The sequence below is a fragment of the Camelus ferus genome, chromosome 23, assembly GCF_009834535.1.
Source record: "Camelus ferus isolate YT-003-E chromosome 23, BCGSAC_Cfer_1.0, whole genome shotgun sequence".
Taxonomy (NCBI): Eukaryota; Metazoa; Chordata; class Mammalia; order Artiodactyla; family Camelidae; genus Camelus; species Camelus ferus.
The window spans coordinates 14,393,748-14,415,459 of NC_045718.1; the positions used below are offsets into that span (position 1 = coordinate 14,393,748).

At 35.3% G+C, this 21,712-nt stretch overlaps 1 protein-coding gene and 2 long non-coding RNA genes across 34 annotated transcripts in view; 1 reads left to right on the plus strand and 2 right to left on the minus strand.

Moving 5' to 3' along the window:
- Window positions 1-21,712, minus strand: part of LOC116659297 — a 72,332-nt gene that overhangs the window by 22,089 nt on the left and 28,531 nt on the right. The window lies entirely within an intron of this gene.
- The window catches only part of LOC106730998 (coiled-coil domain-containing protein 144B-like), a 41,424-nt gene that overhangs the window by 3,798 nt on the left and 15,914 nt on the right, over window positions 1-21,712 (plus strand). Inside the window, exons 1-15 of one of the 31 annotated variants that reach the window (XM_032466700.1) lie at window positions 958-1,094; window positions 1,696-1,724; window positions 1,910-1,982; window positions 3,729-3,983; window positions 5,571-5,644; window positions 6,779-7,500; window positions 9,576-9,727; window positions 10,219-10,386; window positions 12,753-12,786; window positions 13,066-13,206; window positions 15,357-15,564; window positions 16,747-16,930; window positions 17,770-17,907; window positions 19,333-19,835; window positions 21,287-21,436. In XM_032466700.1, coding sequence (XP_032322591.1) covers window positions 1,052-1,094; window positions 1,696-1,724; window positions 1,910-1,982; window positions 3,729-3,983; window positions 5,571-5,644; window positions 6,779-7,500; window positions 9,576-9,585 — 1,206 coding nt within the window. In that variant the 5' untranslated portion in view covers window positions 958-1,051 and the 3' untranslated portion in view covers window positions 9,586-9,727; window positions 10,219-10,386; window positions 12,753-12,786; ... (4 more) ...; window positions 19,333-19,835; window positions 21,287-21,436. Of the gene's footprint in view, window positions 1-838; window positions 1,099-1,391; window positions 1,407-1,695; window positions 1,725-1,909; window positions 1,983-3,728; window positions 3,984-5,570; window positions 5,645-6,778; window positions 7,501-9,575; window positions 9,728-10,065; window positions 10,077-10,120; window positions 10,125-10,215; window positions 10,387-10,414; window positions 11,372-12,752; window positions 12,787-13,065; window positions 13,207-15,356; window positions 15,565-16,726; window positions 16,931-17,769; window positions 17,908-19,332; window positions 19,836-21,286; window positions 21,437-21,712 lie in introns of those variants that run through there. The other 30 variants (XM_032466710.1, XM_032466709.1, XM_032466704.1 and 27 more) reach the window with 30 other exon arrangements.
- On the minus strand, window positions 632-21,436 carry LOC116659295. Its single transcript, XR_004314614.1, has 3 exons — window positions 21,322-21,436; window positions 18,352-18,357; window positions 632-658 (listed from the first exon to the last, which is right to left on the minus strand). It is a non-coding gene; the product is annotated as an uncharacterized LOC116659295 (long non-coding RNA).

Consider the following 21,712-nt stretch of genomic DNA (forward strand, 5'->3'; position numbering starts at 1 on the left):
GACCTGCTCTCCCACGGACCTGCTCTCCCACAAAGTAACAATTATAGGTGATTAAAATGACCTGTCAAAGTCCCATCAATTGCCTGTAAACTTTATTCGGGGGGCAGGGGAGGTCTCATTGGCCAGTCAACAGTCTCTCGGGATGCAAGGGACCAGTGTCTTGGTGGGTTCCAAGGTGGCCAGGCCAGCACAGCTGCCTACTTGGCTCTCAAGCTGTGGGCTCCTAACATGGACACTTTTAAATCTCCTGTCCCTCTTCCTTCTGTCCCAGGGTGAATGAACACGGTCCCTGAACCCACCTGGGCTGAGCCCAGGCCAGGCACACAGCCCACAGCCTGCTGTCTATCCCCTGGGCTCAGTCGCTCCCCCCACCCCCTGCCGCTGCTGCATGTCCGTGCACCCAGTGCCTCCACCCTAGGGGTCCCGATCACCATCTGGGCCATCAACCACCCAAGGCCCACAGGCTAGTGATGGGCAACCAGGGACCACCCTGACCCGCCGGCTTAGACAGGGCACAGAGCGCCAGGATCAGGGCTCCCGGAATTGGAACCGCCTCCAGCCAGGCTAGCGGAGCCCTGTAGTGTCTGACACTAGCTGTACTGGATCCCTCTCTAGGGGCAGTCCTATAGTGACCGGAGACCGGACTTCCCTACACCACCTGGGGGTGAGGGGTGAGGGGGTTCAGCTGCGGGTAGGGGTGCACTTGGAGAGGGGGGTATCCTGCCGTGAGGATTAATTTGAATATGAAGCATTGGCTGTGCTTTTTTTTTTTTAAGGATACCTAATTTTTTTATAAGATAGTTGTTTCACAAAAGTCCTTTTAAACATTAGCCTGATTCACCAAACCAAACTAATTTTGGAAACAAATTAATACGGTTCATTCCATAAATGCTGAAGTTGTTATTTTCAGTGAATACAGCACAGGTTTTGAAATATAAAAGACTTTTAATATCTAATTCTGTGGCAATTAAATTTTTTTTTTGATCACCAGATTTCAGTATTGAAAACTCAGTATACATTCTTTCTTGCATGAGTGGATCAAGAAACTTTGATGGCTAGAGGATCCAAGAAATGTAGGCATACCAATAGCCCATGTGGGTATGGGAAAAAATATTTTTATGAACTATTATTCTACAAGTGTGTATCCAAGCTGATCAATTCATAACACTTTCTCTGATGAGAAGTGAATTGCACATTCAAGTGAACTGCCATCACAACTGTGGACTTCCTAAGTTGCAGGACAAATTGAAGATCATGATAAGTACTTGTAGTCTAACGGTGTCAGTCGCGTGAAAGATGTGCTGCTGCATTTTACTGTCGGCTTTCACATTTGTCTTCTTGGAGCCGTGACTTGTTCCTCTGATTGGAGATCGCGTTTCTCCTCCTCAGGCAGCATGTTCACACTGGTACATGTGCACGTTTCTATTTTATAAAGTCATTTGAAACATAATCGTACTTTTGAGATCTTAACTGCATGTTTTGTTAAACCTATATTCCTGTTCTTTAATCAGTATCTATAATGGACTCATATTTCTGTCTTGTTTCTGTCCTAACTGCCCCTGAAAAACAAAACACCAAAACCTAACGTGTTCATTTCCAAAGCAAGCCTGAGGATTGTGCTCAGTACTAACTCTGAATGGATAGTTGGCTTTCATATTTACATGTAATTGATTATGTGTCCCTTTTGGCTTTTAGATTCCACTGAAAAATATCCTCACTTGAAGGTAAAAACTTTTATACTTTTATCTTGAATTTTTTTTTTTAATGAGGGTGCTGGGAATTTAGCCTAGGACCTCATGCACTGCTAAGCAGGCACTCTGCCACTGAGCTAGACCCTCCCCCCTTGAATTATTACTACAGATTGTATCAAATGTACATTATTAATCGGTTTGTTTCAAAAACCATTCAGCCTGCAGTTGGAGTGAAAGATTCTGTTCCTAATAAAACAGGAGAAATGAAGAATTTACAAATATTCAAATCAGGTAAATTTTGGAATACAAATTTAACTCTGAAAAGAAGTACAGTCTTATTCGTAATTCCTTTTATTTCTTCAAATTTAATTGAAAGATGACATAAATAAAGCAGATGTTATTATTGGTATCCATGTTTGAAAAATATATATAAGCATAAGAAATATATCTTTAAAATGTCAGCTTTGACTCGGATGTTTCTATTGATGTTGGGTGACACTAAAGTGCTCAGCCTGGAGTCCCTGTACTTCTCAGGGATCCTGAGAGATTATTAGGTTCTAAGATTTTTTGAGAGTTTTAAAATGCTTAATTGAATTCTGACCTTTATGTAGGGTAAAGCTTCACTTGCTAACATGTCAGTCACATTTCACTTTAATTATTTCATCTAGTGCTATCACATTGATGATATTTATTGGTTTCTGTATTTATTTATTAATGGAGGTCCTAGGGATTGAACCCAGAACCTTGTGCATGCTAAGCATGTGCTTTACCATTGAGCTATTTCCCTAGCCCAAAGGTCTTATGCCAACTGGATGTTTTGATTAGCTGTGTGTGTGTGAGTGTGGTGTCTTTGATTACTAAAAATGATGGAAGTAATTAGTCCTACCTTAATATTTGGTAGACACAATCTTTTAAAACAATAATCCTAAAAGTTTTTGGGTTTAGGATATTTTTTATACTATTAAAAATTATTGAGAATTCAGAAGAACTTTTAAGTGGGTTGTATCTACTGGTGTTTAGTATATTAGAAAATAAAACTGAAAGATTTAAAAAACAAGCACACACAAACATTCCATTAGCCATTAGAGCTATGATGTTATCACATGTCGTGTATCTGGAAACCTCCACTGCACACTTAACGGAGAATGAGAATGAAAATAGCATTCAGTATTATTGTGAAAATAGTTTTGACCTCCTGGGCTCCCTAGATGGAGGGAACTTGGGGCTTCAGGGCTTCTCAGATGACACTTGAGAACTGCTGTTTTAAACAGGATTCATGGATGTGAAATAATAAAGGGGCCCTTGTGATGAAGTGGGCTTTAAAGTTCACTTATACATTTCTTGCCTTTTTTTCTTTAACTTGTCTTAAAATTTTGAATCTGACAATTCTTTTAAAAAAAATGATAACATTTTTGTTATATGTTTCCTGTCTTGTGGCACTGTACTCTTTGGGTCTAGTTTGTACCTAGATTTACCCTATTTTTATATGGAAAAAATTAGTCACTCAAGGCTATCCTTTCTTATATAAATTTACAATGTTTATCCAAGGCTTAAGGTAAGAATTCTGAAGATATTGGTACATTGAGGAAAAGACTGTCTCATTGTAATTTAAGTAGTACCATTCAGTAAAAGTTTTCTTAAAACCCATGTCTCTAGGACACAATACTGTCATGCATATTTAAATGTCCAGTAAATGGCTGGTTAGACATACATTTTGTTAATGAAAAAATTCGTATGTTGAAGAAATACAATTATTCATAAAGCTCTTATGGAATATTGACTTTTATAGAGAGTGATGAGTGAATCCAAATAAGTAATACTAGAAAATTAAAAGTAGAAAAAAGAGAGGCAGTGGTTTCCTGTGTGAACAGCAATGACATGTAAAGTACAACCAGCTGGGAAGGAGCAGTGTGTTTTGGGGGAGAGGAGGATGTGGGACTGCGGACATGGGGCTGCTGCTCTGGAAAGAGAATTCATACAAGTTAGTCAAGTTTGTGTTGTTATTCACATTCTAATAAGTGGAAACTTTGTTTTCATATTCTTCAGACTGGGATTCTACTAGTTTGAGCCTCAATAATGAGGCTGGTCGAAGAGCCGAGCATTTGAAAGTTGATAAATGTCCGTTGGTATCGCAATCAGTGACCACAAACCAGTCAGCACCCACAGAACTGAGGCAGACGGCCCCAGTAGATAAAGACCAGATGAATATTGGAGCCGTGTTTCTGTCAGAAAATGCAGCGCTCCATGACCTGTGTGAATCACAGCTGCCAGAGAACAGAAGCAGCAAAGAAGGTAATAAAACAGCATAGAGAACTAGCCATAGTCCCTACCTGTGTGTGGCTTCACCATACTCTGACTTTGCAGAAATCATTTTGTGGCATGATCTCCTTTGTGTTTACTCCTTTTATGCAACCTGCAACCAGACAAGACCTTTTAGCATGACATTTACATTCATCCTCTGACCAAAGCAGCATATTAAATAGCAAAGAGAATTAGGAGAAAGTAAGTTCGTTCAGACTAGTATTTAGCACACTCCTGAGAGTGGGTAGGAGAGTGATTTCTAGTTGGGAAACCTAGGTGGACATCCAAAGATTCCGTTCTGAAAATATGGTTTCTTAGCTTTATTTTTATCTAGCTCTGAATTTATAAATATTTGTTACAGCTATATTCAGTGTAACTGAAAAAGCATCTCTGCAACTAAATATCAAATTATTTCTAATATATTCTCTGCCTTTCTGTATTTTAGAACTGCCTTTCCCAGCGGTAGTGGCAGTCATTGGGAATTTGCTACACAGGACCTCCTTCTTAACTGTGTCCACATAGTATATCAGCTTGTCTTATTATTTTTAATGGATTGATAGGTTGAAAAGGATATTGGTTTTTAAGGAGTGCTTTATCACTTAAAAATAATATATGGAATATCAATTCTAATTCTTCAAGGATACCCAGTCTGTTGATTAACCACATCTAATATGTGTTCTACTTTATATACCAATTAATTTAGTGCCTTAATCAGTGATATAATCAGAGTTGTAGTAATAAGTCATACAATATTTTTTCTGCTCCTATAGTTTTATCTTTTCTTTCCTTACCTGTAGAATTAATGTCATATTTACAAAAGATTCTAAGTTATCTCCTATATATAGTAGTGACTACAAGCTCTAAACTCAGTTTTTCTAATAAATAGTTTATACAAAGATACTTTTAAGAGTTTGTCCTCTACAGCAGAGGAGCAAAGAGGATAGACATGTAAAGAAATAGTTTACTGTTCAGCTGATGAAGATACACTAGAAAAATCTGTGAAGTACCAAGGTAGCTCCAAGGAAAGAGATCCCTGTGTCTCCATGGAAAGACAGCTGCAATCAAGGAGGACTTCACAGAGCAGCTGAGTCTTCAAAGATGAAAAGCAATTTGTCAGAACAATAGAGGGAAACATTTCAGATTAAGGAAATATAAAAGCATAAAAAATAACAGTAGTTTTGGAAACCATGAATAATATTGCTCTTGAAGCTTGGTATGTTGTTAAAAAGGTACTGTTAGGAGGTAGAGAATAGAGTCTATTGTGACTTTGTATATTTCTACTGTATTTTTAAATTTTGTTTTATTTCTCTGTTTTGTTCATGTCTGGTGAATCAATTTGTGAATGAAACTTTGAGATGTTTGTATGCCTTTAATCTGGTAACATCTAGTATTTCCCAAATAGTTTGTTGAAGTTTTAGATAATTAGAAGTATTTCTTAAAGAAGTAAATATCCAGCTAAAGATTAAGCTTAATTTAAACTGTCAATTGATGAAATGTGTTTTATGTTTTTATAAAGATGATGCCTTTTATCTAGCTGTTCTAAGTAGTGAATTTTAACTAAGCATATTCATTTTTCAGCAGACCTAGACTTAGAAAGGACATCTGAGGAAGAGCAAGAAAGACTTGATGGAAGTGAAAATAACCACTCACAGGTATGTAAAAATGTAAATTTAAATTTCTGGTTTAATGTTTTTTTCTGTGCTTTAATAAAACAGTTCAAAATAAATTGCCTTTCAAACTAGACTTTTAGAGTCAATAAATAATTATTTAATATTTAGTTTTTAATGGCATTTTACCTAGTTACAAAACTTAAAGTATTGTTAGGATCTATAATAATTTATAGTTAAACTTTATCCTTGGGATTAAGGCAAAAAACCTTCCTGAATATTGTTTACTTCTTCCATTTTTATAGCTTCCTCACATGATAAAGAAGGTGATATCAAATATTAAATCATGTGATTAAGCAGTTGAAATTGTAAATAATATAGCAGTGATGGCCACCGAGTTAGTTTCATGTAAGGAACAGTCATTCCCAGTGGTCCAAAATTTGCAGTTTCAAATTGCAAGTCATTAATGCCAAGATGAAAGATTTCTTCTGTCTTGTGATCTCTATGTAATCGATTTCAGAATCTACAATCAGGGAGAGAATAGGGGTCATAGAGTCAACCCAACTGCCTAGTAAGAGAATCAAACCTTCCAGGATTGGACCTTTGCTGTTAGGGAACAAACAAAAACTTTCTAACTTATTTCATTTCAGGGTAGGAAATCAGTAAGTATTATTAAAAATTCTTTTATTCAATCTCACTAGTGAATGTTAGAGTATAGTATAACTTGGATGCAGAGAATACATACTGAGATAGATCACTATCATAGTATATCGTTTGCATTAAATTTCAGGAATTTGTTCCTCTTTCTGATTGATGTTAATTGATTTTGGCTCCTAATAATTTAGTTTGCTTATTCTCCAGTTATTAGTCCTTTAAAAAAAATCTTTACATGCACTGGAGGGGCTCACTATTTAAGGTATGTGAGGTGAAATACTTTTTAGTGAGGAAATCTTTGTAATGTTAAAAATCTAATCTCCTCTAATTCTTGGTAGATTTGACATGTATGAATTGTTTAGTTCAAACAGTGACAAAGTTAGTTTTCTGAGTTCCTGTTTTTCTATTTCAAGGCTAAGGCAAGTTATGTTTCACTTCTTAGTTTGTGAGTAGCCAAACATAGATTAAGAAGTTTGTTAAATTTTAATTATTTTCTAATTTTTCTTTATCCATACTTTACTTAAGGATAAATGTGTTTTACAAGCATGTACTGTGAAAGAAAAGAAATCTGAAGATCAAATCAAGCAGATTAATCTTTCACTTGTGCATCTGCAAAAAACGCCTAGAGAACCAGAAGTGAATAAGGAACATGACAGAAAGGATGTACCTGTATCTTCAAAACATTCTTGTCTGGAGAAGCATGAGGACATGTGGGTCAAACAAGGCAAATTAGACTGGAAAAATAATTTCAAATTTATCACAAAGAAGTCATATCAGAAAATAAGTAAAATCCATGAAAAATGCAAAATTACTTTTCATCGTAAGGTGGAGTCACTACATGACAACTCGGAACTACATGGTGACTTAAAGGAACTACCTTCCAATGTGACAGATAATATATTTGATTGTGAGGAAAAAGATGCACCTGGAGCCTCTGTCTCTGTAGGATCCCAGGCATTCTCTGAACACAAAGAGCCCAGTCTTGAAAATGTTTTTCCATCTTATTCCAAGTCTAAGTCAACAGAGTATGGTTCAAAACTTTATTTAGATGAAAATAAGTTAGATGAAAGTGATAAACCAGACACTGAACACGTTTTTAACAAAAATGAGGAGAGTTTTTATAATAGAGAAAATGAAGTAAGGAACCAAGTTCCATTTACAGTGAGTGAAGACCAAGAATTTGATACAAAAAGAATACAAAAAAGGAACCAAAATACTGGAAATCAGACATTGGACATGCACCTCAGGTAAGTGATCCAAAAAGCCTTTTGGTTTGTGGCTTGTCCGCTCCAGTGAGATGAAACACATGATTCAAATAAAAAGTCACGATATATCTGCTGTTTCAAATACTTACAAGAAAACCAAACCAATGCAAGACCAGCTCCAGAAGCCATTGCTTGCAGATAACTGCAGTGTTAGTAACTGTAAAATCATGGACCCTGAATTAGGAAATGTGAGTTCTTCTCCATCAAATGGTAACAGAACATCCAAAGTATATCTGAAAGAGTTACACCAAGATCTGCAAAGGTTTAATGAGGTAGGCATGTTACAAGTAGAATTCCTGGCTTTGGAAAAAGAAAATTCAGCTTCAAAAAGAGGTAGAGGTTCCTTTGCTGCTACTCTGTTTTTTTTTTTCTCTTTATCAATAATCTCTTCCATTCTGATCCATATTTGATCTGATTTTCCACTTATGAAAATAGCCTATGTATAAAACGGGGTCATCTAAATATGTAATCGTGTAGAAACAGACTATTTCTGCCATCTAAATAACAGGAACTCAGGGAAGTACTTTCCTGGGTTTTGTTCCTTAATCAACCTAAGTCTCTGTGTCAGTCTTTCCTATGAAGTGGGAAAGTAATTCAGCTGTGTGCCACGTGACCTTCTGAGCCAGAATAAACGCAAGTGAAACGGCTTAGGAAATATAATAAGCTCAAGGGTTTTTTTTGTTTTTTTGTTTTTGTTTTAATCTATTGGCTTAAATGTAAGTTGCACTTCCATAGAATGGGAAGGAAGCAGTGACTGAGAGAAGGGATATAAGCACACACTCTCACTAAACTGATCCGTGTATTGTGCTTTAGTGAGTGCGGACTTACCTGTTTTACTGATCATTGAACACTTAGAATTCCATCATGGCCACTTTGAGATATTCTTAAGAACAAATACATGTGCTCCCACATATTCTTGAATCACCACTTTCGGTGTTTCTGTTGAGTCAGACACCTACATTATATTATTTAATAAAATGTAGTAAGTTTTGACATGTATGATTGTATCATATAGGTAGTATGAACTCTCAGCAAAAGAAATTTAGTATTTATCTCCAAAGGAGAAAACTTGAGTTTTGAGATGCACTGAATGATACTTTTTAGTTCTAGTAATAGATTTTTAAAATGTGTGTGTTCTTTTGTGTGAGGTGCAAAGAGTGTTAAAGATAGAAATCTGAAGGTGTTCTCCTTTAATAGAAAAAGGAGATGAGCCCTGCCCCCAACTTTGCCAAAGTCACACTTTTAACTTACCTGATCAATTTGATGAATTTATTTGGTAGCTTATTAGATTCAGTGTTACAGAACTGTATCATCTCTTTTGACACCATAAAATGCTGGGGAATACTGCTTTAGGGAATTTGGACAAATCACTTAACCTTTCTTGGTTGTGTTCCCATTATCAGTAAACAGTGGGGCTAAAGTAGATCACTCATTACTCCTATGCCGTCTAGCTATAAAATGGTCATGGTTATTGAATGTGAAATTGGGGAGCATTATTCCTTTTGCAGAATTCCACACTTACTGGCAACTCATCAGTTTCACTCTGCTCCTTTTATATATTTTATTAAACACCACTTTTTTGATACACCAGGATCCAAATGAAACAAGAATTATAAAAAGTAGTGGGGAAAGGATAGCTTTAGCACAGAAAAAAGAATGTTTCCTTTCTTTTACTGAAGCACCAAGGTGTGACATCTTCTAAATCTGGTTGTTTAATACAAAATCTAGGTGGTAAAGACAGAAGAGGACAAATTTTATGCCTTTGTCTTTCTATTTCTCTGTCTCTGACATTCACATGGGGAAGAGTGGATGTAAGAGCACAACATTCAGAAAGTCCTTTTTGAAATTTTGGAAATTGTTTCTTTTCCTCAAACAGAAAGAAGCAGAATTTACAAAAATTTCAATGACTTGAAATGATAAAAATTAAAATAAGCACAAAAATACTTTAATCAATTGAAATCAGGGCAAAGTCTGAGTCAAATGATAAAATGAATGAAAACAAAGTGTTTCTAATGAATAAAGTAATAATTACCCTTTGTATCAAACTTTCACTAAAGGTTGAAGTAGAAGAGAACAGGAACAAAAGTGAACTGAAAGGATCAGAAACCATGCATGATGGCAGTTATCATAAAGGATTAACTCAGCAGAGGAAGAGGGGAAAAACTGATGACCAGCAGTTTCCTGCTCTGCAAAAAGGAGATTCTGATAGGTAAGCCTAGATCAGTATTCAGCAGTAGGTTATTATTTTCCTAGATATTGTTCAGAATTTCTTCCCAGGCTCATCTCTCTACTTGCTTCCATATATTTTGTACTCTTCCTTCCAGGTTCCTAGGACACACCTAAATGCCATATGCCTAATCTTTGTGCTTACATTCTAATCTCTTAAGTAGAATAATTTCCTCCTGTCTCTTTTGCTCATGACCTCCTGTTCATTTCCCCTCTTCTGTAAAGCCTTCCTCATGCTCACTTTACTTTCCACATGTCAGCTCTTGCGTATCACATTGTATCATAATTGTATATCTGTCTTTGAAGCAAGAATTTGTGTTTCCTTGCATATGGTTGGCACTTAATAACCATTTTGTGAATTAATAAATGATTGAAGATGGGTAAGAGTTGGAGTTTTAAAAAAAAAATTTTTTTTAATATATCAGTAGAATTATTTTTTAAAAATTGGCTTTTTTATGGATTGTTTTACAGTAGCTGTCCTGGCTCGTATATTACAGAAGTAAAGAAGAATGAAAGTGGAAAACGGACATTAAAAGCATCTGTGAGTTCACATGTATTTGCAAAGACTGCCTCACTGGCTGGTGGTCTCCTACACATGAATGAGAACAGCATTTTAAGTGAAGGAGATCAAGGTGGTGGCAGGTAAAATCTACAAATTCTTTATTTCTAGGTGAAGATGTATTAGCAGTGATTACCTTCTCTGGAAATAGAACAGCAGCATATGGTGCAAAGGCCAAGGCAAGAGAATTCTCAACTGTGTCGGAGGAACACTGCCGAAAGGCTAAGATGAGGACAAGTGCCTTTGACTGGAAGTAGTTTCAGTAATACGTCCCCATGGAAGCCGGGCTGTAGTGAGTCAGTGTGAACAGCCCCTTAGAGGACATTTCCCTGGGAAGGCAGGAGAGGACTGGGTGATAACTGAAGGGGAACGTGGAGCTCATGGGGGTTCCCTTTCTTTTTTTAGTGATGAGATGGTAATTTGTAGAGCATGTCTGTATGCTGTTGGATGTGATTGCATAGAAGACATGTTTTTCAATTTAATCTTGTTTGCATTTCTGATATTAGAAAGTGTATTGATTATACTGTGTTATCTTTAAAATATTGTAGTAAACTTCTATTCGTGTATGGTTTTGTTGTAAGGGCTTTTTCATTAGTTCTGAAGCGTAATATTCTTACACAATTGAATATGCAGATAATGACTTCAAAGTTACAAAATTGTCCATAGATTTTTAAAAATTGTATATTCATAAAAACTATACAAACACTTAGGCCATACTGAATAGGGCTTAATCATTCCTTGATGATTCTAGATTCTATAGTGTCCTTGACAGAATCATCATGAGTGGCTATGGTTTTGTATGCTATTGTAAAATATCAGATTATATTAACTTAATATTTGTTTAGATTCTAGGAAGAAGGGTAAGATTTTGTTTATATATAATATAATAATAAACTATTAATAATCTATCACAGATGATTACTCTTGGATTACTAAGTTCTAAATTAAAAAAGCCATCATGCTCCATAAGGACCTGTCAAATGCATGAACAAACAGCTGAATGGATAATGAATGCCTGCTGATTAATGTCTTTAGCAAAAGCAAATCTTTATTAAAAGTAGATTTCCAGTATTGCCTAGGTCTAAAGTCTTTTTATTTTTAAAAAATTGGTGTCAAGATTCAGAAATTATTATTATTAACATTTCTTTATTGAGTCATAGTCGTTTTGCAATGTTGTGTCAAATTCCCGTGTAGAGCACAATTTTTCAGTTATACATGAACATACATACATTCATTGTCACATTTTTTTTGCTGTGAGCTACCATAAGATCTTATATGTATTTCCCTGTGCTATACAGTATAATCTTGTTTATCTATTCCACATTTTGAAATCCCAGTCTGTCCCTTCCCACCCTCCACCCCCTTGGCAACCACAAGTTTGTATTCTATGTCTATAAGTCTGTTTCTGTTTTGTATTTATGTTTTGTTTTTGTTTTTAGATTCCACATATGAGTGATCTCATATGGTCTTTTTCTTTCTCTTTCTGGCTTACTTCACTTAGAATGACATTCTCCAGGAGCATCCATGTTGCTGCAAATGGTGTCATGTTGTCATTTTTATGGCTGAATAGTATTCCATTGTATAAATATACCACCTCTTCTTTATCCAGTCATCTGTTGATGGGCATTTAGGCTGTTTCCATGTCTTGGCTATTGTAAATAGTGCTGCTATGAACATTGGGGTGCAGGTGTCATTTTGAAGTAGGGTTCCTTCTGGACATATGCCCCAGAAATTATTATTTATAATTATACCTAGACATAGAATAACAATAGAGATTCACTTACTACATTAGTTAAAAATACTTAAAAATAAATATTACTTTCTTAGCATATTGTGAAATGCAAGTATTGAAGCCAGATTGCCTGGGTTGGAATTCTGGGTAGACAAAGGGGCTTCGACAAATGACTTAGCCTTTCTGTGCCTCATTTTCCTCCTGGGTAAAGTACCTAATGTATTACCTACCTCCCAGGATTGTTGTGAGGATTAAAATGTCTTTAAGACATGTAAAGTGCTGATAATAATGCATAGCGGTTGCATACTAAGTCCTCAAAAAAGCTAATATCATGGTTATTAGAAAAGGGTTTCTTTCATATAAGGACTTAAGTAATACTTTCCAAATAGGTTTTATTTCCATAAAAGCCAGTTTTTATTGAAAAAAGACAACAAGAAAATCCTGGTATACTTTTTCCTATCAAATAATACAAGTAATGTTGTTTTTCCTTTTCCTTTGCTTGTCTGCTTGATTTAAATTTAATATTTTGTTAATAATATAATTGATATGCTTTCTTTGTCCTTTAATGTTACTGTTTCCATTTTTTGTTTAATCCCTTTTATTGAAAATTAATTATCAATGCAAAGATTTTATATAAAAAATAATAGATTTAGTTATTTCTTGTATTTTCAATATTTAGTATTTGGCTTAAATGAATTGCTTTTTTTCTCTTTTCAGGTCTTCAAAGAAAATGTCTACTAAAAAGAATAAGGTATAGTAAAATATTAATTATAAAAATATTTTCCTGTAGTAAAAAAAATTTATAAAAAATAGAGTGGAAAAACAGAAAATCCTCCTTTGTTGTAGAGACATTTACTTAAAAATAATTTAGAAACACTATTCATAAAGTTAGCCTTTTGACAAAAATCAGTTCTTTCGAGAAGTGTCTGTTTTTGCTCTCATAAAATGATGGATGTTTATCACCTATGTACACTGAGCATATTTTATAACTATGTTGGAGACACTGTGAAATAGCATTATTTATTTGTAGGTCAAAGAGCAGATGAATTCTGTGGATGGCCTCGATGACTTAACTCTGGCACCAGAAACGCTTCAGAGGATTGCGATTCGCTTTACCCTAACTGTAAGAACACCCTGAGGCTAATTGAACGACTTGGCCAGGAGAGTAAAGGTAGGACCCCCGTATGACTACAAAGCCTTTTTAAGTATCTCGTGGTAACCTGTGCACACCTAGTACTGCCCCAGGGAGCACGGATACATTACAGTCCGCTGCGTCTCAGAAACCTGCTTTGTGTTAAGCAGAATCAGATGTGTTGTGCACTGCCAGCCAGGGGCTGTGACCGTTCCCTCTCCCTGTGCTTTCTGTTGACTCTGCTGCTCCTACGCCTTCACCCAAGGTCAGGTTATCACTACTTCCCTCCTAGAACACTGAAATCACCTCAGGACTTTCTTCTATGCTGTCCGCCTCCTGGAACCTTGGTCTACGCCGCAACCGTGGTTACTAGATAGTTTTTAAAATTCAGGTCTTTGTTACCTCCTTGCCTAATAGAATCCAGCTCCTGCTTCTCGTAGCTCCATGGTTAAAGGCCACAGTCCTCTGGCTTCATCTTGTTTCCTTTTATTACCCTTCTTTCCACATGAATTTTAAAATCATCTTGTCAATGTAAAAGAAAAAAAGTCAGCTAGTGTCCTGGAAATTAGATGTAGATTATGTTGAATCTGTAGATTAACTTGGGGAGAATTGACTTCTTAACAATATGGAATTTTTAACCCCGAACAAAGTTTATTTCTCCATTTATATGTTTTCCTTGATTTTCCCAGTAATATTTTAAGAGTTTTTAGTGTCTGGGTCTTTCCATCTTTTATGTTTACCTGTATTTCTCATTTTTCAGTGTGGTTGTTAAGTAGTGTATTTTTATTTATTTGTTTGTTTTAAAATAATGTATTTTAAATTTTAGTTTCTGATGATAGAAATACAGCTGATTTCTGTATGCTGACTCTGTGCCCTCCAACCTGACTGAACTCATTTATTAGTTCAAGTAGCGTTCTTATGGATTCTCTCAGATTTTCTACGTAACCAAAGGTGGTCAAGCTTTTTCTTCTTTAAACTACTATCTTACTAAAGATAGTTCACATTTAAGACTTGCAGCCAATAAATACATTCCCTGTCACAGCTAATCAGCTCTGTCACTGTTGCAACAAGAGTAAGCATAGATAATACACAAGTTAATGGACATGGCTGTATTTCAGTAAAACTTTATTTACCAAAGCAAGCAACCCAGCCCACAGGTTGGAGTTAGCTGACTCGCACCATGTAATCATATTCCCCGCTGGTTAGCAGACACTTTTACCTCTTCATTTCCCATCCAGATGCCTTTTGGTTCTTTATTTTGCCTGATTGCACTGGCTCCAGTACAGTGCTGAATAGGAGTAAGAGAAGCCATTCCTGTTCGGCTCCTCACCTTCTGGGAAAAGCATTCCATTTTTCACCACTGTGTATTGTGTCAGCTGTAGGGTTAGCACGGATCTTTGTCATAGTGAAGACGTTCTCTTGGTTCCTAGTTTGCTGGAAGTTTTTATCAGGAATAGATGTTGAGGTTTGGCAAGTGCCTCTTATTATCCACTGACATGATCATATGGTTTCTTTTTTAGTTTGTTAATATGATGAATAACATTGATTTTTACGTGTTAAAACAGCCCTGCATTCTTCGGATACACCCCACTTGGCCATGATGAATTATCCTTTATTGTTGGATTTAATTTGCTAATGTTTTGTTTAGAATTTTTACCTCCATCTTCATGACATTAGTTTTCTTTCTTGTAATATATTTGTCTGGTTTTGGATTCAGGGTAATGTTAGTTTTATAGAATGAGGACATATTTCTTCCTCTTCATTTTTTGAGGAGAATTTGTGTAGAATTGGTATTAAATTTTCCTAAAATTGGTACAATTCACCAGTGTAACCATTGGGACTGGAATTTTCTTTGTAGTAAGGTCTTTAAATAGGACTTTTGTTTTGGTTTTTAAGATACAGGGCTTTTTAGCTTATTTGTTCTTTCCTAATTGAGCTTTTGTAATTTCTCTCTTTCAAGGAATTTTACCCACTTCATCTGAATTGTCAAATTTATTTGCATAATGTTCATAATACTACTTTGTCAGTCTTTTAATATCTGCAGAGCTTAGAAAAATGTCTTCCACGTTATAGATGCTCAATATCCATTTGTTCAATCTATGAATGAATGCATGTGAAAATGCACAGTCCTTTATACACAAAAGTTATTCATATATTTTGTTTCTTTTTTTGTTTTCTTCCTAATGCAGATTGTGATAGGTTATTGAAAATTCAGGATCCAGTTCATTCACTCAGATCAATAGAACTTAAAGAATCTGATGGTGAACTTAGAGGAAAAATTAAAAAAATGGAAAATAAGGTGAACTGGCTACAAACAGAGCTGTTGAAAACAAGAGAAACAAAATCACAGTTAAAACTTCAAAATGTGGAATGGGAATGAAAGCTCTGCAGCATGAGGTACTGAATTTCTTGGTTTAAAAGAAATATCTGAACTCCTTATATTTACTTTAATACTGTAGGTATATAGGAGAAGTCTTACAATTGCTAACTTACTTTTTGGGATTTTACAGGGGAGAAAATTTCATTAATATTGTGGAATATGAGACTCTTGGAAATAACATAGCGATATATATATATATCTCCTCATTCTATATTTCTTTAAAAAAAAATCCTTGATCCTTATCTCTCAATTGTCCTCCAGAAAGTTTATATTACTTTACATTCCCACTTGCAGAATTATGAAATGAGCATTTTTCTCAAGGCAGAAACTTTAAAAAAAATTTATGCAGTTTGATTCTTAACATATGAATGGATGGACTAAAAAATAAGTGGAAAGTGATTACTGGTTAGTTTATTCAGCATCTCTCTCATGCAGAGATAAGATTAGTTCAAAGGTCTATGCTGAAAGCAAGGATTACTCTTTATTTCTTAATTAGTTAATATGGATCCTGCCTTGTACCAAAAGGGACTTAAAAATGATTTACTAAATAAGTAATATTCAACAAGGTAAGTTCAAAGTGTTGCAAAAGAAGAAACATAAAGTGTAGGGCATCAGCTAGTAGACTCCCCAGCCTCGCCTTGGATTATGCTAATTAGCGGATCTGTGTTCTGGAAAAGATGTCTACAGATGTTACCTTCTACTGGAGATCACTTAGGAGTCCCTGTAATATCTCATGAAGTTGAAATTTTATCTCTCATGAACTTATAAACTTGTTTCTAAATAGAAACTTCTCTTTTAACTAGTAACTAAATTCTCTGTCCCAATGAAGGAGTAATTTATGACTATGTGGGGAAAAAAGGGTAATTTTCAATTCAAACCCTACTGAATAATTGCAAAATTTCTTTCCTACACTATTGACAGAGTTACTCTTGACTGAAACTCAGTAGCATTATGTCTTTTCATTGCTACTTTTCAAATTGTGTGTGTGTGTGTGTATGTGTGTGTGTGTGTGTGTATAGATCTATCTTTATGAAGAGATTGAAGTGAGGAATTTAAAATGTGAGACTTAGAAATGAAAAAAAAATTGAGACCATAGAAACTCCATTAGGGTAATAAATCAGCATGTGAAGAACCGTATCATAAAATGAACTTTTATTTTCTAACAAAATAAATTTTAAGGTAAGCATATTTCACTGCAGATTGACATTAGAACAAGAAACAAAGAAGAAGAAAAATGCTTATATATTATATGAAAAATCTAAGGATGACTTAAAAAGAAAAGAGAAACAATACAATGAGCAAGTTTCCATGAACCAACAACTTGAAATCACTGCCCGAGCACTAGAATGCAAACTGAAGAGCATAAGGAATAAACCAAATCAGGTAAGTAAGTCTTAAGGTGAAAATTTCATATCTGTAACACTGTTTCATCAATATTATTTTTAATACTTTTTTGAATTAATCTATATTTTCATTTAAAACAAGTAAAAGTTATCTCATCCTAAATATGAACTATGACATTTAGAGCTTAACTTACTAATTTCTTGGTGTTTTTGGCATCTAATAGATGCTGTGTCTTTTCTGAATGAAGGAATGGAAGTTAAGTTGAGCTTAATCATTAACATAAGGATTGACAGTTTTGGCCCATTCAACAAAGTAACAAGTCTTAATTCAAATCCATGTGTTAATTGTGGCTTTTTGAAGTTAAAGTCCCGGCTAAATGCCTTGAGACTGTGATGGAACTGGTTAAATGCCTTATAAAGAAATTTTCTTTCACTGGGATTTCAAAATTTGTAGATATTGACAGGCATATGCAGAATAGGTAAACAAGACTATACTGTATAGCACAGGGAAATATTTGCAAGATCTTGTGGTAGCTCACAACAACAAAAATTCACAATGAATATATATATGTTCATGTACAACTGAAAAATTGTGTCCTACACTGGAATTTGACACAGCATTGTAAAATGACTATAACTCAATTTATATAGTGTTAAAAAACATTTTCTTTCATGAAACTACATTTGCTCTGTGATAAATTTAGCTGTCATATATATTCAAATTTGAGTTATTTATGTGCATTAAAGATACCTGTGCTTAAAAAGGCTACTTCTTTTTAACAGTTTTTAAATTTTTTTTTTTTAAAGATTCCCCTCCTAAGCTTTTTTTGACCTTTTTTCATGGTATAAAACCCAAAACATAATGAAATATGTCTCCAGGTTTTAAAAGAGCGAAATGACGCTCAGAGACAACTTTCTCGAGAGCAGAATGCCAGAGTAATACAAAATGAAATCCTGGCCCATCATCTTTCCCAACAAAAGGAGGCAGAAAAGGCTAATGAGAACATGAATGCTGAGGTATTTTCTTTAGTCATTTTCAAACGTGTGTGTATGAATTCGTATACTTACATAGTGTAAAAACCAATACTATAGGTACAGAAAGTATAGAGGGTTTTAAAAGCCTATATATGTAAATATATTTTCTGGGGGTTTCATTTCTGGTCCATTGGATAAAGCAATGTTTTGAATTCAAATCCATTTGCCGGCAACAGTGACATAGTGACATTCACAGTGGCCTCATCCAAGGAGAGGCTGTTCATATTTTCCATAGTAATTGATGAACTTTCCATTATCTCAAAACTGCTACTAACGGCAGGCATTCTAGTTTCTGGCAGTGATCTCACTCCTTGATAGACGAATGGAGAGGTTACCTTATCATTTCCACTAATGGTGGTAAGGAGGAAAAAGTATAGCCAGTTTAGAAACCGTAGTTTGGGTGTCATTCTAGGTGTGATAAGTAACGCTCTGCTCCATGTGTTATCCAATTTCAGTACAAGGAGCTTTTGAATATAGTGATAGATGTGCCATAATCTATACTTAGTGATAATTTGTTGATCAGTATTTTATTTTTAATAAAACAGTTCACTGTATTTCCCTGGTATTTCACATCCATTACTGTTATAGGCACCATGAAGAAGAAATAAAAATTATTGCAGAAGCAAATAGTCTCCTGATTTTCTAAGAAGAGCTCTGTAAATTTGACCTTCTTTACCTTTAGTGTATTCACCATCAGGGAAGTAGAAGGCTTCTGTTGTGTTTATTTATCCTAGAGAATTAGCTTTGGTTTGGTTTAAGAGTCATAGACTCAGAAGCCCTGGGGAAAACCCTTCAGCTTGCTTGTGTTTTTAACCCTTTATTCCATAATTGTCACAGCTAACTGAGTTAGCTGATGTTTGTAGATGTGCTTAGTACAGTGCTTAGATTTATCACTTATCCGTAGATGTAATTCTTATAACTCGCTCTAAAAATGTTAGAAAGGGAGAATATTTATGGAATATTCTCAGGAAAAAAACTTTTAGGAAATTTAACCTGTCCCAATATATACAGAGCTAAGGCTCTTACTTTGGGGGTAGCTGTAAAGGTTAGATGTCAGATATAATTTTTAAGTGTAGTCAGATTTATTCATTTTTTATTTTAAGCCTTTTGGACTTGTTGTATTTCAGAGAAAGAAAGGCCTTCCCAGTTCTGAGCTTCTTAAACATCCTTTTGTGGTTTCTTTTTTACTTTCATGGATTCACTGTCTTTAATTAAATTTTTGAGATTTCTGCTTGTTTAAAGTTTGAGATTTGTATCCACCTTAAGTTTTTCCAGTTGGATACCCAGTTATTGCAAACTTTTTGTTGTATAAACTTAGAGACTAGTCTTTCACTTCAAAGGAAATTATGATATATCAGTTTATTGAGTACAGTTCAAAGAGTAAGAGATGAGGGGTTTCACTTACAGGACACAATGGATTTTGAGCTGTCTGACCCAAAAGATAACAGCGAGGTGCTTCCTCAGCAACTTCCTGAAGCTGAAAGTCAATTCTGTGGCCAAGAAATTGAGCTCCATCCCAGGAGAGATGCTCTTAGACCAATGACATTGGTATTAGAATGTGTGCATAGAGACCTAGCCCAGTGTTCAAACAAGGAAACTGAACCCTTGTCTCAAAGCAAACAAGGGAAAGTCAACAAATACATTGAAAAGCATGCATTCTTGGAGGAGAGAGTATGTGAACTACGAAGTGAAAACATGTTGCTCCGACAGCAACTGGAAGTTGCTCAAAATGAAGCCAGAAGTGAAAAGACAATACTTAATATCCCAGAGCTGTTTCTGGATCACATGGGAAAACTTGAAGCCATGAGCAGACGAGTTCTGATGCTGGAGGGAGGAAACAAGGAATTAATCAATGAATGCAGATGTTTAAAAGACTGTATCAGTATGAAACTGACAGAGCAGAAATGGAAGTAAGTACCCAGAAAGGGAACCAATTTTCAGACTTCCTCAAAGAAAATTCAAAGTAGTATCTGATGAAAGCTAAATGTTGAAACTAGCTGAATATAAAAAAATATGTGGGTTATAAATATATACACTGTAAAGCAGCCTAAAAGCATATCTTGTATCCAGCAAACAAAAATTAGACCTGAGAAGTGCTTTACTTTGAGTAAAGATGCTGTGTCACCTGAAATTTTAAGAGATTAAGCTGTAAGTTGTTGACAGATACAGGCAGGTCTTAGTAATTTACTCTAAATAGTGCCCAAATGATTTTAATCTTTCTGTCACCACATTTTAGTATCATGATGAAGCAGATAAGTGAAATGCTCAGACCTAAAATGAGTATTTTGAAATTAAGATTCAGTTGTGTGAACAAAGAAAGTAAAAAAAAAAAAAAGAAAAGATTCAATTGTGTGGATTACCTTGACAGTCAAATCCAGATTTCCCAGATGAACTGATGTGTAAATGCTGTATCTTGCAGTACTTTTCATTCAGTAGCTTTTCATATATTTTTAATTGATATTTTATTTTTATTCATGTCAATTGGAATTAAATTTAGAAATATTTCCATCTCAAATCATGTATTGTTATGACCTCCACTCCTTAAAGACATCTGCTTTTCATTCAGTCATAATTTGGGACAAATGTAAATTTTAGCAAAACTGTGTTTGACTTAGTCTCCCCTGTTCTATTTATAATTTACTTTGAATATTTTTTCAAATAATTTGCTCACAATTCTCATTTCAAGGCTCAGTTACTGTCATTTGGATCTAAGTTTGTCCAGTACAGAGGAACTGGAGCACTCTGTGATGTATGAGTTTGGTATTGGGGTCCCATTTTCAGACTGAGGAGGAGCAGCCAGAGTCCTGAGTGTCAGGAAGGGAGTGAGTGGGAGGGGTTGGGGGAGCTGTAGGAGCTGCAGTCCAGGAGACAGGGGAGGCCAGGTTGTCTCAGGTCCCCAAAGGCCATTGGAATAACCTTGTTTTTATTGTGAGATAGGAGTCTATTGGAAGGATTTAAACACCAGATTGAATATGTGAAGAACTCTGAACTTAAGCCTCTAATGAGAAAGAGGGAGAATGTTCCACAGTGTGGAACTTACCACCACTCATCCCACCCACACACTCGTTTCTGTTTGAGACTTCAGTGGGGGTAAAGCTTGGCCATTTCCTGGGAGGGGCAGGGAATGGCTGGTGGGGCTGCATCCATTGTCTAAGTTAACTTACTGTCGGTAAGGCAGGAGGGTCACGCCTTCTGTGTCTTTAATGAAATTCAGTAAACAGGAATGTGTGCCTATGAGGAAAAGAAGGTGAATTGATGTCTGTGGGGATAGTTCTCAAAGTCCATATGTTGGAGTTACATATTATTAATGTAACTTTATGATAAGGTGACTTAAAAATCAGTAACAGAGTTATCTTTTTAGGCCTGTATGAGACAGCTTCAAGCAAGAGCTGACACCCGAAAGAAAGTGTCCATGTTGGAAGCTTCCCTGGAGGTGACAGCACATCATCAGTCTAATGTAGAAACTGAGACAAAGGATTCAGAGAGGAAATCACATCAAACTGCGAATCCAGTATGTATGACATTTAGCACGTCAGCTGTGACTGTGCAGCGCAGAGTGTTGCAGGACACTAGCTTTTCAGGGACAGCTTCCTTTTGTATCTTCATTATAATTACACTTTTATTATCTTTATAATGCACTTGTTTCTTAAACTTTGACTTTCATCCTGCCATTTCTTTATATATTTTTTTCTTATAATATTTACTCTTAGAGAAGTTGAAAATTACACATCTTTCACTCACAGAAGTTAACTTTTTTTCCTATTAAACAGTATTTTTTAGTGATCTC